The 16,818-nt window shown below is 38.6% G+C and overlaps 1 protein-coding gene across 8 annotated transcripts in view; it reads right to left on the bottom strand.

Annotated features, from left to right (window-relative positions):
* Positions 1 to 16,818, bottom strand: part of Spag9 (sperm associated antigen 9) — a 117,463-nt gene that overhangs the window by 85,157 nt on the left and 15,488 nt on the right. For all 8 annotated transcript variants that reach the window (XM_051198129.1, XM_051198284.1, XM_051198365.1 and 5 more), the window contains exon 2: positions 14,942 to 15,062. In XM_051198129.1, the coding sequence (XP_051054086.1) occupies positions 14,942 to 15,062 (121 nt within the window). The remainder of the gene's footprint in view (positions 1 to 14,941; positions 15,063 to 16,818) is intronic.

Here is a 16,818-nt window from a genome sequence, read left to right as displayed (position 1 = left end):
ATTCCAGTATTTGGGAAGCAGAGGGAGGTGGATCTCCACATGAGGCCAGACTGGACTACATGGTGGAGTTCCAGGCTAGCCAGGGCTACAGAATGAGACCCTCTCAATCAATCAACTGATCGCCAAATAACAACATGAACAGCAACATGTCTTCAAAACCAAAACAATTGTCTCCCAAAGCAGCTCTTTCCTATAATCTTGGGCAAAGTCCTGTAGCCACTCCCTACCCCCACCCCTCCTCTTTCTTTCTTTCCCTCCTTTCCTCCCCCCCTCCTTCCCACAATTCCAACTGTTATGTCAAACGGAAATATCTACCACAAGCTGGTAAAATTGAGCACTTGGCCCCAAGCTGGTGGTTCTATTTTGGAAGATGGTGGAAATGGTAAGAAGGGGCCTAGATGGAGGAGGTAGGTTCTTGGGCCATAACTTTGAAGGTTGCGCCTGGTCCCCACTCCTTCCCCCATCTCTGCTTCCTGTCATATCCTTCCCACCCAAAGCACTGAAATCTCTGACACAATGAGCTAAAATATACCTTTCCTCCCTCAAGTTGTCCATGCAAGGTATTTTGTTACAGTAGTGAAAAGACTTGGCACACCATCCAATGCACCTCATCTTCAAAATAAATATAAACCAGGTGTGGTGGTGGCGGCTTTAATCTCACCACTTGGGAGGCATAAGCAGGAGAATCTTCGTGAGTTCAAGACCAGCCTGACCTACATAGTGTGTTCTAGGGCAGTGAGAACTACATGGTAAGATCCTGTCTCAAAACCAACAAAAACAAAAAATAGTATGCCATTATTCTAGCATACCACCTAACACTTGTACTATTACAATTATCTCCTGACTAGTGTCTGTACTAAGCTTTTGTTCTATATTCTCAAAATAGTAGTCTGGGTAGAACAACATGCTTAAAATTCTTCAATGAGCTGGGCAGTGGTGGCAATGCCTTTATAATCCCAGCACTTGGGAGGCAGAGGCCAGCCTGAGCTACAGAGTGAATTCCAGGACATCCAGAGAAACCCTGTCACAAAAAAACCAAAACAACAACAACAAAAAATCTTCAACGATTCCCATTTTGTTTAAAATAAGGACACACTTTTGCAACACTCTACAAGACTTTACAGGATCTAATGTGTCAAGTCATACCACCCTTCATCCCAAACCCTATGGAGAACACTGATGTCTTGTTAAGGACTAAATTGTACCTTCATCTCCAAAACACACAAATAGAGGTTCTATCTGTGCTTGATAATAATCTTCAGGAATATAATTAACTGGCAAGGACACTAACCCAGCAGGACGAGTACCCTTCTAAGACACAGAGGGACTAGAGCTCTCTCTCTATACACATACAGCAATGGCCATGTGGGCATGTAGAAAAGAACATGATACTTGGAAGCGAAGGAGAAGGGCTTCAGGGAAGAAAAAAATAAATAAAAAAGCTTGATTCCCCCCCCCACCCCACCTTCCAGATTGTGACAAATAATATTTATACTTGGTTTTTTTTATTTTAATAGCTTTCATAAACTAAAACACATCTAAATATGATTAAGAATACCTTAGGAATGCTTAGATATCCATAGTATTTTCTAACACTTAGCAAAGTTACAGAGCCTATAGCTTACAGAAACAGGTCCTGACTGATTTTATATTAGCACACTAATCAACTTTGGTTTGCATGCTTTACTGAAATGTACTATTTTTGCAAGTTTGTTGGGAACTAGACATTATAACCCCAATATAAAACTAATTTCTGTATGCTTCCAATATTTATATGAATTAATATTGATCATCATTAGGATTGACTTAAGTTTATCCACAAATATTCCTTAAAGACCAATTTTTTTTGTTTTTGTTTTTCTTTTTCTTTAACATTTTGGATTATCCCTACCCATAATTCCTCCAGCCCCCCCCCCCAAGCCAATAGGATTATTTTCTGCTTCGTTTACCTGGCACTATTTTCTTATTTTTCCCTAAAACAACATATGAAGCTAGGTGAGATGTCAAATACCTGTAACCCCAGCTCTTAGAAAAGTAAGGCAGGGTTAGAGATGGTTCAGTAGGTAAGAGCACTCACTGACTGCTCTTCCAGAGGACTCAGGTTCAACTCCCAGTACCCACATGGAGGCTCACAACTGTGTGTAACTTCGATACTAGGGGACCTGGCACTCTTGTACAGACATACATGTAGGCAAAGCACCAATACACATTAAAAAACAAAAACAAAAACAAAAGTGAAGCAAAACAGTTTGAAATCAGCCTGGGCTCCATAGCAAAGAGACTGTTGATTGACAGGTAGGTAGGTAGGTGGACAGACAGATGGTAGGATGGATGGATGGATGGATTAGATAGACAAACACATACAAGATAATTAAATAGGAATTATAGAATACAGACTGTCTCTTATGTGTTAGTTTCCTTTGGAGACAGGATCTTACTATGTAGTCTTGACTGGCTTGGACATCAGTAAATGTGTTGTCTTTTGTTTATTTTTGAGGCAGAATAGCCCAGGCTGACCTCAAAACTCATAGTAATTCTCCTTAGTATCTTGAGGACCAAATTATATGTGTGTACCACTGCATCAAGTATTTCAGTGGACTATTAAAAAAATTTTTGTAATTCTATATCTATGAAATTGAGACACAACACAAACACAACTTTCCCACTATTATCATCCCTAGGTAAGAGTGGCACCTTGTCTCTGATATTTATGCTATCTTCATAGTTTTTTGTTTATTTGTTTTTTGAGATAGGGTTTCTCTATGTAACAGTCCTGGCTGTCCTAGTCCACAGACAGGCTGGCCTTGAAGTGCTAAGATTAAAGGTGCTGCCACCACCAGGCTCTTCATAGGTTTTTTTCTTTTCCAGAATTATCATATAGTCAGGATCATATAGTATATATTGTATTTTCAAATTGATTTCTTTGTGCCTGAATTATATCCATTATGTAGTTCAAGGCCTCCCTGGGTTAAATTAGATTCTGCTTCAAAAAACAAATGAAAGGCAATTTGTCTTCTCTTTACCAAGTAACCCACAGTAGGAAGAATTCATAAGATAGTTGCTAAACTTGAAATATATTCGTTCCCTAGGCTCAACACTTAACCAAAACGACTACCCAACAAAAGCTGCTAAACTGAGGCAAAGGCTCCCTTTATTAACCAAAGTAGTTTCCTATTGCATACCCCTACTCTTAGTTATGTGTTCTACCCCTGTGCCTAACCCATTATAAACTGTGCACATCCAATCCTCCATTTCTGCTCTAGTCTTCCAACTTGTAAGATGTTATCAGAAACATTTAACTTTTAAAATTGTACACGAACAAGAAATAGCAAGTCATTACACAGCATGTACCTTAACAATAGAGATACGCTCTCAGAAATGCCTCACTAACCAGTGTCATCACTGTGCAAACATGCAGCATACTCACACAAACTCAGCTATGATGTCACAAGGTGGTAAAACTTCACAGGACTTCTGTGATAAATGCAGCCCATCAGACTGAAACATTATTATACACTCTGTAGCTATGCAATTGTCATAGCTTGTATGCCACAGCACCAAAGTTCAGTTTAAAATGTGCTTTAGCTTTTAAACATAAAGTCCTCACAAAAGGTATTATAGATCATAGAGTAGTTATGTCTTTGTTACTGGGATTCACCTCTGGCAGTTCTTTTCTCCTTCCTAATGCCTACAAAAAAAGTATCTAGACAGAAATGGTTGATGACTCTATGTTTCGTGTCTTTTTAGGCACACATACTACAAATCATGTAAGTATCATACAAATGCATTAATTATATACCATATACATATGCTCAGATAATACAATGTACCAACATTAATAATACAACTTCAGAAGCACTCACTCTTTTCTGAAAATACAATAACTCCATACAATGACATATCCAGTAAAGAGATTACTCAAGGCCTGAGTAACAGTAAATGGTATAGCCACTTCTGAAAATACCTTTTAACACAGGGAAAGCCATCTTGAGAGCCCTGAGTGCCACTAAGGAACAAGTATAGGGGAGGGAAAACTTGAAAAGAAAAAGGAAAGTAGGAAGGAAAACCCCATCTGGGCAAGAGCTGTACACATCCCCCACAGCCTCAAGTACCATAAAATTAGCCAGCACCTATGCTACATTACATCTAAGATATAAGACCATTTCTTGTTAATGACTGAATCCAAACTTTAAAAACGTCTCAGGAAAAACCTTAAACTCTTATGATTATTATACTCATCAAGACTAGTTATATACAACCTAGCATTCGCTGGAAATAAGCAAGAACCTATTTATGATAAGCAGTCTGCCAGTTTTAAAGTGCTAATTTTCTGGGGAGAAAAACAAAATAAAATCATGGGGTCTAAAAGGGGAAGGGGGAAGGAACAAGAAATAGAACATTCAAAAAATAATCTAAAACTTCCCCTCTAATAAAAGCTGGTGGAGATACTTTAGCTCATTTTGAATGCTCTTTCTATCCGGCTTTTCAAAGAGCATGAGGGTATGATTAAGGCAGGAAGAGCCACCTGCTCTGCCGGCTCAGAATCAGAGCTTACCTCCTCAGACTGGTGGCCTTTGCCAAGTTTGGAACACCTTCCATCTCTGTTGTCTTCTGCCCCATCAGACTGCTGATAGGCCTATGGGGGGAAGAAAGAGAAACAGACCCGCTAGAATGCCACATCCGACTATTATTTGCCTTCTCAATAGGAGTCATTAGTTCTTACTGTTCACGAAGGCAGATAATCCAATTGTTACTAGACCTCAAAGAATTAACATTGGCCTTTCAGAGATTCTCCTTCAACACTTTAGCATCAAAAGCCCAAAAAGTAAACAAGAACCAAGAGCAAACAATCTCAGACAACGTATCAAAAGAGTGATAGAAACCTGTCCTTGACCAAGGCCTTCACCGTATCTGTCACAAGATTTTCAGAAAGATATTACATGTCATTAATCAAAAACAAAATGTTCAATGATATTTTAAAATTTTCATGAAACAATGATCCTTAAAACAGAAATGTGATAACTTCAAAAACCTCCAGTGTTAAGGACATCTAACAATCTATGTCCCTGCTTTTAAGATGTCTCCTATTCCACAACTGAAATCTGTCTTCTCTCCAACCTATAGTCTCTAAATAAAGAGGGGCCATGCTTTACCTCAGCACATATACCTGTGTTATTGTCCACATGATCACAAAATACTTCCTCAAAACGTACCAAAACCAACAAAATAACTTCCTTAAATTTAATCTTCTGAAATTATAGAAAGACAGCTTGGTATTTGCTTTAGCCATTTATCGCTTTATATTTTTGAGGGGAAAAAAATCAATTAATTCATTTTCCTGCTCTCTAAATTAAATAACCAGAAAGTCATTGATCTTTCATAAATAAATTAAGTATCTCTAATACCATTAGTCCTGTGTATTAGTTGTGAATTACGTCTTTAATGTTCTTAATAGAAAATACTTGGCTGTTACAGTGGAAGAGTCCAAATACAGACAATAAAACATGAACCAGAGCAGAAGACAGTGTCAGCATGATGCAGAAGTCATGACTACTACCATTTGCATAAATTCTACTATATTAATTTTCTACTTTGCCTTCTGTATACAGCCTTTTTTAAAAAGCCCTCAAATAAAGTTTATTAAATACAGATTTCAAAATCTAAAAGAACTAGACTCAAAATGAGTTAAAAATAATCTTCTGCACAAGATATTCCAAGTTTTTTTTTTAAACTTAGGAAATGTAAATCTGAAACCTCTCTAAACTTACCTTTTTAAAAAGCACAAGCTTTCAACAAAACCACAAATCATCAGTTATCTAACTTTATCACTCTAAAAATTATGTAGAAGAGATTCTTCCGACAAGATGAAGCTAGAATGGATAAGATAACTTACTGCAGTATTATTCAACATTTTTAGATTTCTTCTTCCAGCAGTGCTGGAAACTGAAGCTAGGGTCTTACACTAGGCAGGCATTCTACTACCCAGCAGTGTCCCTACCCTCTATTTAGGATATTAATATTTACTGCAAAGCACAGAAAAGGAACTGGAGGTTTAGCTCCCTCCAATATTAACACAGGTATGAAAACAAACGTAGTAAATTACTTCTCTTTCTTCTGAAGTGTGAAAATTCTCAACTATCAATCACCTCACTAACAGATCTTGCTTGGAAGGTCTATCTGAACACAGTACATGACCATAGTACTTTTACAGAGTCTCCAACTAATAGAGTGGCTATTGTTATGATAAAGAAATACCTATTTTTCTTCCAATAACAAAGTTGAAGGCTTAGAGCATCTTACTAGACTAGGATCAAATTGAAAAGGCAAATGAATATTGTGGTGATATATTATTTATGATTTATTAAAGCTTGTCTGAGGATTCATAAACAAAGTCAGCCACAAGCTAGAGAGGCCAGGAGGTGGTGGCACAAACCTTTAATCTCAGCATTCAGGAGATAAAGACAGATCTCTATTAGTTCAAGACCACTCAGGGATACAATAGAATAAATCAGTCTAAAAGGTAATTAGAGCTCACACCTTTAATCCCAGGACTCATGAGAGGTATTTAAGACAAGAACAGGGTCTCAGAACTGGCATTCATTCTCCAGCCATAGTGAGGAGAGCATAGCAGTCTGGGATTTCAGTCTGAGGTTTGGTGGAGCCACAAACACCTTTCAGTCTGAGGTACACGTAAGAGCTAGTAGTCAATCTGATCTTCAGATTGAACCTTGAACCCTAAATATCTGTCTCTGGGCAGATCTCTGAGTTCAAGATCAGCATGGTCTACAGAGTGAGTTCCAGGGCAGCCAGAGCTGTTACACAGAGGAAAACTGACTCAATTCCCCCCTCAAAAACAAACAAACAAACAAAACACTTTAAAAAATTGATCGGGGCTGCCAACATATCTCAGGGGTAAAGACATTTGCCTTATTAGCCTAGTGACCTAAGTTAAGATCCTCAGAACCCATGTAAACGTACAGGGAGAAAGAACCCATTTAACAAAGTTGTCATCTAATTACCATGTTATGCTGTTTGTCCAAAAACAAATAAATAAAAATTAAGATAAATATATGTATATATGATATGTATACATGTATATAATGTATAGATATATAATAAATAAAGCCAAGCAATGAAAAAATACTTAAGGTACAAAATTGAGTGCTGTAAAAACAAATAGAATAACTAGAAGGCCATAAACTTAAACTTCTTTGCCCACCTCCTCAATAGCATGATTTCTTTGAACACATTGGGCCTCATTTTTCTGTTCCACAACCATACCATAACCACTCTGGAATGCTAGACATACTGTAGTTCATATTTAACTGTGCTTAAATATATGTATTTACTTGACTGGTTCAATATGTGTCTTATACGACAGAATAGTCAAGACAGAAACAATAAGTATAGAAGGTATGTTCTGACTTAAAAAAAAATTACTACTACACTATGAATGGCAAAGTTGATTAACTGTAAAATTCCAAATTGTACTTCTTCAATTTACATATCTCTTATACATCATATATATTTTCATGTTCCTCTTGAAGAATCATGAGATTAGCAGGAGTATTCACTGTTACTCCTGGAAAAGAACCTAAGCATTTTGAAGAATCATGAGATTAGCAGGAGTATTCACTGTTACTCCTGGAAAAGAACATAAGCATTTTGAAAAATGCTTTGCTTATGTTAGATAAATCAAAGGTATTTCAAGTTAGAAGAAAAACCAGAAATCTCCAAACTCAAACATTACCACAAAATTGTGACAAAACTGTTAGTAAACTCAGCTTCTCAATGTAGTTCAGTCATATCACTATCTGATAAAATTCACACTATCAAAAACTGTGAAGAGGGGCTGTTGAGATGGCTTAGCTAATAGAGACAACTGCTACTAAGCTGATGTTCCTATTTCAAGTCCCAGGACCCACAAGGTAGATGGAGAGAGCCAATTCCACAAGTTGTCCTCTGATCACCACTACATATGCACTGTGGCACACATGCACACACCCCTCTAGCCAAGTAACTGAGATAGATTTTTTAAAAATTAAACTGTGAATACTGTTCAACTGTGTTCCTGTTTCTTTACTTATTTCTTGTTTTCATGTAGAAGAAAAACTGCAACCAAAATTTCCCCTTCTAAAATAGGAAATGGCCTTCAGAGCAGAACCTGGACTTCTAATGAGTGCTTTAGAAGAATATATGCCTTGAAACACACCAAGAAAAACTGACACACTCAGAAATTTACATTGAGAGACTTTCCATTATACAGACAAAAACTTAGCCAATGTTGTACTGCACACCTCTAATCTCAGCATTCAGGAGATTGAGGCTGGAGGGATCAGGGTTTGAGGCCAGCATTGACTATATCTCAAGACCTGTGTAAATAAATAAAACACAATATGACACAGTCTATAGCAATTTATTTTCAGCTTTTAAAAAGCTGTTACTCCCAGGCCTGGATTTCCAAGAATATAAGGCACCAACAATATTAATAATTATTTCTTGTCACCTTATCTTTTTAAAAAGTAAGGGGCTTGGAGCTAGGGAGATGGCTCAGCAGATAAAGATGTGCACTGCCAAGACTGATGACTTGAATTCAGTTCCTGGGGCCCACAGGGAGAGCACCAAATCCTACAAGTATCTCTGACTTCCACCTGTATGCCAAGGCACACGGGCATAGACACACACACATATACACATACTTAAGTAAAATAATATTTTTCAATTAAGGGGCTGAGCCAGTGAAATGGCTCAGCTGGTAAACTACTTGTCACAAACACCTGACAACCCGAGTCATCCATAGTGGAAAGAGAACTGACTCCACAAAATTATCCTCCTCACCTCCACACACATGCAACAAATATACATAACACACACACACACACACACATACACACACACACACACACACATTCTTTTTTTTTTTTAATTAAGTTAAGTAAAAGTTGGGGAGACAGCTCAGTTAGTAAAGTATTTATCTTATAAACCTGAATAACTGAGTTCAATTCCCAGAACTCAGGTGAAAATGCTGGGCAAAAAGATATGCTCATAATTCCAGCACTGGGGAGGCAAAGACAGGCATATCCTTGGGGCTTTCTTAGTCTAATTGATGAGCTCCAAGCCAATAACCCTGCCTCAAAGGAGAAGGATAGTCCTCCAGCCTCCAGAGGCTCGAGTAAGCATTTAAAAAACAAAAACAAAACAAAACAAAAAAACAAGTGGTGATGCATGCCTTTAATCTCAGCACTTGGGAGGCAGGTGGATCTCTGAGTTCGAAGCCAATCTGGTCTATAAAGCAATTTCCAGATCTGCCAGGGCTGTTACACTGAGAAACTGGGGGTGGGGTGGGGGTGTAGCTCAGTTGGTAGAACACTAATCTATCATGCATTAGGTCCCAGAACCACAGAAACTGGGTGGTGGCAAGCAGGCCTGTGACTCCAGTCCTCCAGAGGGAGAAGTAGGAGAATCAAGAGTTCAGTGTCCTCCTTGGTTTCTGACTACTCCTAGTCAGTCAAGACCCTGTGCCCAAATAACAAAAAGATCAAGGGAGAGGGGCAGGGATGAGGAGGACGGGGGACAGACAGATTGCTTTTTACTGCTTGATATACACCATGACCCAAAGCAAGTTGCAAAAGGTTTATTCAGTTTAGTCATCTCAATCACAGTCTACCACAACAGGAAGTCAGGGTAGGAACGTGAATCAGAACTGAAGCAGAGACTGTGGAGGAACGCTGATTACTGACTTGCTCTCCTGGTTCACTCAGCCTGCTTTCTTAAACAACCCAGAACAACCTGCCCAGGGGTGGCACTGCCCATACCAATCATTAATCAAGCAAATGTCCTATAGACTCACCAACAGGCCAATTTGATGGTGGTGTTTCTCTCACTTGAGGTTCCTTCTTTCTTTCCAGATGACTCTAGCTTGCATCAAGCTGACAAAAAGCTAGCCAGCACATTCGACCCATAGTCGAATATATTAATATATCACTACTAAATCATAACTTTTCCTTTCTTGTACATCACCAAGATCTCACATTAATATCACAAATATAAAACATAGTATAATTTTCCAAGTTCCAGTTTTTAAAAGTTCAAACTAAAATATACAATGTCTCTTAAGTTCAAAGTCTCCCAACTGTGGACCCTTGTAAAATCAAAAATAAGTTACATACTTCCTATTCCAAGAGGGAAGAATCAGGCAACAATCACAATCAAATAAAAGCAAAATCAAGATTTAGTAGTGTAAATGAAATTCTGTAACTCAGTGACTGGCATCTGGGATTCACTCACAATCTTCTGGACTCCAAAGGTTTGGGAAGATCTACTTCTCTGCCTTTGCTATCCTCAGCATACACGGCTTGTCTGGAAGGCTCAAGTTGGCTCCATCCAACACCAGCACTGTCCTTTAGTGGCTGTCCACTGTCCTGGCGTCTACAATATGCTGGTGTCCCCACTACAGCTGTACACCTTCACCAATGGTCTCACCTGGACTCTTCAAGGACTCCAACTCTGCCACATAGTGCCAAGCCTCAGCCTCTCTCTATGACCCACCCCTTCAATCCTGAGGTTTTCACTGCAACTGAGGCTTTACTTCACCAAGTGCTTCTTGTGGCCTCTCTTCAGGGACTCCAACAATACCACACAGGGGTCAAGCCTCAGCTTCTCTCCATGATCCATCTCTTCATACCTTCAAAATCAGTACCATATGGGAGATTCTTACACATTAACTAGATCAGCTGCTAATTTGGCATGCAGCCTTGCCCCTATGGATCCCAGAATCTGTGTGCTCATCATGAAGAAATACTTCCCAGAAGATTTCTCCCCAATGATGCTGGTTTCTCGTTAGTCACAGCAGTTTTCTACTGCAGACAATTTCCATCGTGCCTATGAAGCAAAGGTGTCCTTCAATGGTGCTAGTCTCTTGTTATTCACTGCTGACTCTTCAGCTCCAGCTAATCAGAAATCACAGATTCTTTTTGTTTGTTGGTTGGTTGGTTGGTTTTTCAAGACAGAGTTTCTCTGGGTGGCCCTGGCTGTCCTGGAACTCACTCTGTAAACCAGGCTAACTTCGAAATCACAGAGATCCACCTGCCTCTGCCTCCCAAGTCCTGGGATTAAAGGTATGTGCCACCACCCAGGGAAACCACAGATTCTCAATTCAAATATATTACACAAGCAGCTCTTGATAGAAAATGTATGGTACTCTCAAGCTTTCCTTGAAATATCACAAACTAAGTATCTACTGTCTGCATTGCTCTAAACATTCTTATCTTTCAAATTCCCACAACAGCTCATTAAGCTCTGAGCACTCAATGGTTTTTCTAGCCCAATGTTCCAAACTCCTTTATGATCTTACCAAAAACAACAGTCAAGTCGGTCACAGCACTACCTCTTAATTCTGGTACTGGTTTGCTTTTTATTGCTATGATGAAACACCATAACAAAAGCAACTTGGGAAAGAAAGGGTTTATTTGAGTTACTCAGCCCAATTACAATTACCATAAAGGGAAATCGGGAGACCTCCAAACAGAGATCATGGAAGAATGCTGCTTACTAGCTTGCTCTCTATGTCTTCATCAGTTTATTTTGTTATATAACCCAGAGGGTGGCAGCAATAGACAAAGATGCCAAAAAAAAAGTCAGTCAGCAGTAGTTAATGTCACACACCTACAGTTCCAGCATCCAGGAAGTGAAGCTAATGTTCAAACTGTTGAATATGGTGGCAATGGCATATACCTGTAATAGCAGCACTTGAGAGAGGATGGAAGGAGAGTAGATCCCAAGTTCAAGGCCAGCTAAGCCTACAATAGAGAGACCATGTCTCAAAGCAAGAAACAAAACAAGTTTTCAATCCAGACTATGCTCAAACCTATTTTAAATATTTGTAAGGAAATTCCTCCTCCCTCCTATAAAGTATAATTTTATTAAAACACTTATTTTTTTAAAAAATCTTAGAATTAAAACATGACAATGAGTGCTTCTGAAGAAAGAAATGAGAATGGATAATTCCAAAATGCTGAGTATGATTCAAGCTAGAAAACAAACCTAGTACAAAGGAAAGGTCAAAATTTGAGATACTCAAAGCATTCTTCTATATTGAACACTTATGAAGTATGTTTTAAGGTAGAGATAGGCAGACGGATCTCAAGGCCAGCCTGGTCTACAAAGCAAGTTCCAGGACAGCCTAAGCTATTACACAGAGAAACCCAATCTTGAAAAACCAAAAGGCAAAGTATGTTTTGTTCACATTCAGAGGTTTTGTTTAAAACGCCAATTACTTAAAAGAGTGAGAGGGGGAAGACACTACATCTATCTTTTTGTGAAAAAGCCACAGTATCACCTCTCATTGTGAGACAAATCATCAAATAAAAATTTTGATTTCAGAGGCTAGAAAGACAGTTCAGAGGTTAAGAGCATTTGCTGCTCTTGCAGAGGACCCAGATTGGTTCCCAGTACCCACAAGGTGGCCGTTAATCTGATACCATCCCTCAGGCACCAGGCATGAAGGTATTGCATATACATATATCAAGGAATTCACACACTGACATAAAAGTAATGTTTTTAATTTAATGCAATTTTAAGTATAAAACAGTTTTTGCTCTAATTTCTTTCTTATAATAGAGACAGATCACTTGATGTTTAAAAGGATTTTAGATAAGCAATTCTTTCTTTCTTTACTTTTTTGGGTTTTTGAGACAGGGTTTCTCTGTATTGCTTTGGAGCCTATCCTGGAACTAGCTCTATAGAACAGGCTGGCCTCGAACTTACAGAGATCTGCCTGCCTCTGTCTCCCAAGTGCTGGGATTAAAGGCATCACCACCAACATCCAGCAACTAGCAATTCTTTTTCAATTAAAAAATTCTACTGAAAACTTGGTACTTTGTACAAATCAAGAAAAAATTCATTAAGATAAATGAAATTTTGCTTGGTTCTGCTATGTCTTTATTGTACAGTTCTAGAATACTATATAATTCCTGATATAAAGGTATAATCAATTTAGGGTTAAAATATTGTCTTCTATAATCAAATTGTCTTGAGCACAGTGGTTCACACCTGTATTCCCAACATTTGGGAGGCTGAAAGGACTGCTGCAAGGATTACATGGATTCTAGAAACCTGAACTACAAAGTAAGACTGTCTCAAAAAAAAAAACAGCCACATTTTCTTCTTTGAGTATAAAATGTTCAACCCTTAAAGTATACCAAATGCTACAGCCACAAACTGTTCCTCCAGACGTGTGGTTCACAATAAGATTCCAGTGTGTATGAGAGCCCACCACAAGTTCTCTAAGTGCTCAGACATCTATAGCAGAGTCTACAGCACAACCACAAACCACTGACTTCTTAAAATTAACCAAGGGAGGCTGCACAACTCTTAAGTATCATCAAGCCTAAAAACAAGCCTAAAAAGTCATAGGATAGAGCTTATTGTTTGCTCAAGTTAAGTTCTGTAACCAAATCTCTACTGGAACTCCACAGTATCTGCTATACAGCCCTGTGAAGTTTTGGATTCTAGTGTTTAAGCTCCAAATTCCTTTTTGCATTTAGCTCAATTAGGCCCTTCTAGACTTCTAGAGGATGCACTTAGTTCCATTTTCACAAACACTTCACTTGAAAATTATCCATAACTACTGGCAATTCTTTAATAGCAGGTATCACAGCTGGGTACGGAGGCACGCACCTATAACCTAGCACTATTTAGGAGGATGTTTGCAACAAGACTGGCTACATACATAATGAGACCCCCTATATCAGAAAACCAAAGCACAACAGCAGGGGTTGGTATAAAGTCTTAATGAGTGATGTGTGAAACAGATGAAATGAAATATGGGCTTTGGCAATATGGTTCATTGGTGCTTGCCACCAAGCCTGATAATCCAAGTTTGATCCCCAGGACCCACATGGTAGAAAAAGATAATTTCACCAAGTTGTCCTCTGACATTCACATGGACACCATGCCATATGTTCTGTGCCTCCCAAATAAATTAATTTAATTTCAAAGACAAAAGGGAAGTTTCTTACCACTTCTTTTTATATATTTCACTTTTTCAAATTCATCCATGAAAATTGAAATAATTTAAATAGTCAAAAATAGCATGAAATTAATCTGAGGGATAGAAGAGATGACTCAACAATTAAAAACACTTGCTGCTCTTGCCAGAGTTGGGTTCCTAGCATGCAACCATCTCTAATTCCAATTCCAAGGGATCTGATGCCCTCTTCTGACCTGCAAGGATACCAGGCATGCACATGGTACACATATATGCATGCAAACATGACAAACAGACAAACATGCGTGCAAACAGACAAACACTCATACACACAAAAATAAATAAATAAATTTACAAAAATTTCAAATATTTTTAAAAAATGAGACAGTGGCGGTGGCGCACACCTTTAATCCCAGCACTCAGGAGTCAGAAACAGGCAGATCTCTGTGAGTTTGAGGTCAGCCTGGTCTACAGAGCGACTCTGTCTCAAAACAAACAAAAAGAATCTGAAAAATAAATGTCTGTTACTTACTCAACAAAAAGGAACAAAAGGAATTTCAGTCACTTTTTATACCTCCTTTGAGGTTAGTTTCTCTTATATTGGTAAACTTCAAAGCAATACATAAACAATGAACTTGCATACTTCATCAGCAGCAGAACAAATATGGCGCCTGCATGACAGACAGAAGGATGCTAACTGCAAAGAGGCAGACAGCACAACTGAGGAAGTAAGTCTAGCAGGAATCTCTGACTCAGCCATTTCTACATATACTGATGCCATGTGAGACGGGAAGAAAAATGAATTAATACCAGCGCCCAGATCTCACACTTGATTCTGTGATGACAATTCCAAGCACGTATTTGAAGCCCTGGTCAAATGTCAGGGCGAGTCACTCACTGAATAGGAGTCCACTCTTTAATGAATACTTATGAGGAGAAAAGCATTTTACTTACTCTGGTCAGCATAGTTTTTTGCTTTAAGCTCAAGTTGTCTTGTTTGAGATTCTAGAGATTCCACTCGGGTCTGTAAATCCTTTTTTTCCTGTTCTTGAGAGTCTTCAAATTCAATGAATTTCTAATAAAGAAGAACAATATACATTTTCAGTATTGAAATGAAGTCTATTTTATATTTTTCAAAACCTAGAGAGATGGTTCAAGGTTAAGAGCACTGGCTGTTCTTCAGAGGACCACAGTTCTAGCTCTTCTACCCACATGGCAGCTCACATCCTTCTGTAACTTCAGTTGCAGGGGATCTGATACTCAATTCTGTCCTCCAAAGGCACCAGCTGCACATGTGGTACACAGACATACAAGCACGCAACAATCCCAACACGAAAACAATAACAACAACAAACATGAGCTGCCAATATGGCTCAACTAAAGGCATCAATTACCAGGCCTGATGACCTGAATTTGATTTCTGGGACCCACATGGTAGAAGGAGAAAACCAACTCCTGAAATTTGTCCTTTGACCTGTGAATATAAGCCATCGTGTGTGTGTGTGTGTGTGTGTGTGTGTGTGTGTGTGTGTGTGCGTGCGCGCACAAAGTCATATCTAACAGATCTCAAAATCACGAAATTGGGAATACAACAATTTATTTGGTAGGGTATTATCATTTCACATAATAGACACCCCAAAGAAAATACATATATCCCACTACAACTAGATCTTTTATATTCTTGCATATTCATTGACTTGAAAACAAGTCTTTAATCCATAGTATGAAAAGAAGATACAAAAGAATAACAGAATATTTCCTAAGTCATTATTTAACAAGAGACACTGGGGTTGGAGTGTAGGTCGATGGTATTGTGCTTTCCTAACATATAGGAAGTAGGGGTTCTATTTCCCACACTGCAAAATTAAATAAACAAACAAACTAAATACGATCAGCAATAAGTGATTTTTGTGGATTTATCTAATGATGTAGGTTTAAATTAAAAAAAGAACCCATGCTAGAAATAACATTACCAACCAATATAATTCAAGAAAAGACTGGGTAAATGAAATCATTAAATCTCAGCCTCTATCTTAACTGTTACATCAGCAACGTCTGACAACTGGTTTCTTCTTTCTGTTAGGCTTTCCTTGTTTCCCTTCTATTTTCTGGTTGCTCTTTCTTGGTACTCTTTACTGGTTACTTCTCAATTTCTTCATACTGAAGTGCTCCATCCATTTTCTGTCCCACTTTTCATTTCTTTGATGTATTATTTTTCAAGACAGGGTTTTCTCTGTAGCTTTTTGAGGCTGTTCTGGAATTCATTCTGCAGAACAGGCTGGCCTTAAACTCGCAGAGATCCTCCTGCCTCTGCCTTTTGAGTGCTAGGATTAAAGGTGTGTACCACCACCGCCCAGCCTTTGTTGTTGAAACCTACCTGATCTTCTCTTGGTCTCTAGTTCATTAAGTGACTGCATGCATGCCTAAAACTTTACAGTCATATTTGACACTTCTCTTTCTTTAATAGTTCTCATCAGATCTATCGGCAAATCTGTCTCATATCTTATCCCTTTTCATTATCTCCATTACAAGCCTGATCTATGCCACCATTCTCTACTGTATGAATTATTGCACTATCATCCACCTCCTGAATGGTCTCTTCACTTTCACCCTGATCCCCTACAATGCAGAATATTGAGGAGGATCCTTTCAAAGGAAGTGAGATTCTCTCTTCCGATAGTTTAAATTATCTACCAAAGCCCTTACAATGGGCCAAGGGAACCTACACAAATACAACCTTTTCCCACCATCCTACTTGTTTGATAGGAAGCTCCTGTGAGTGTCCATAGTATTCCGAGGCTTAGGAACTAGCCTCTGCAGTTGTTTCCTGC

Source organism: Phodopus roborovskii, unplaced genomic scaffold, assembly GCF_943737965.1.
Source record: "Phodopus roborovskii unplaced genomic scaffold, PHOROB, whole genome shotgun sequence".
In the NCBI taxonomy this organism is placed as follows: Eukaryota; Metazoa; Chordata; class Mammalia; order Rodentia; family Cricetidae; genus Phodopus; species Phodopus roborovskii.
The sequence above is the reverse complement of the archived record's forward strand: the minus strand, read 5'-3'. Positions and strand labels throughout refer to the sequence as shown.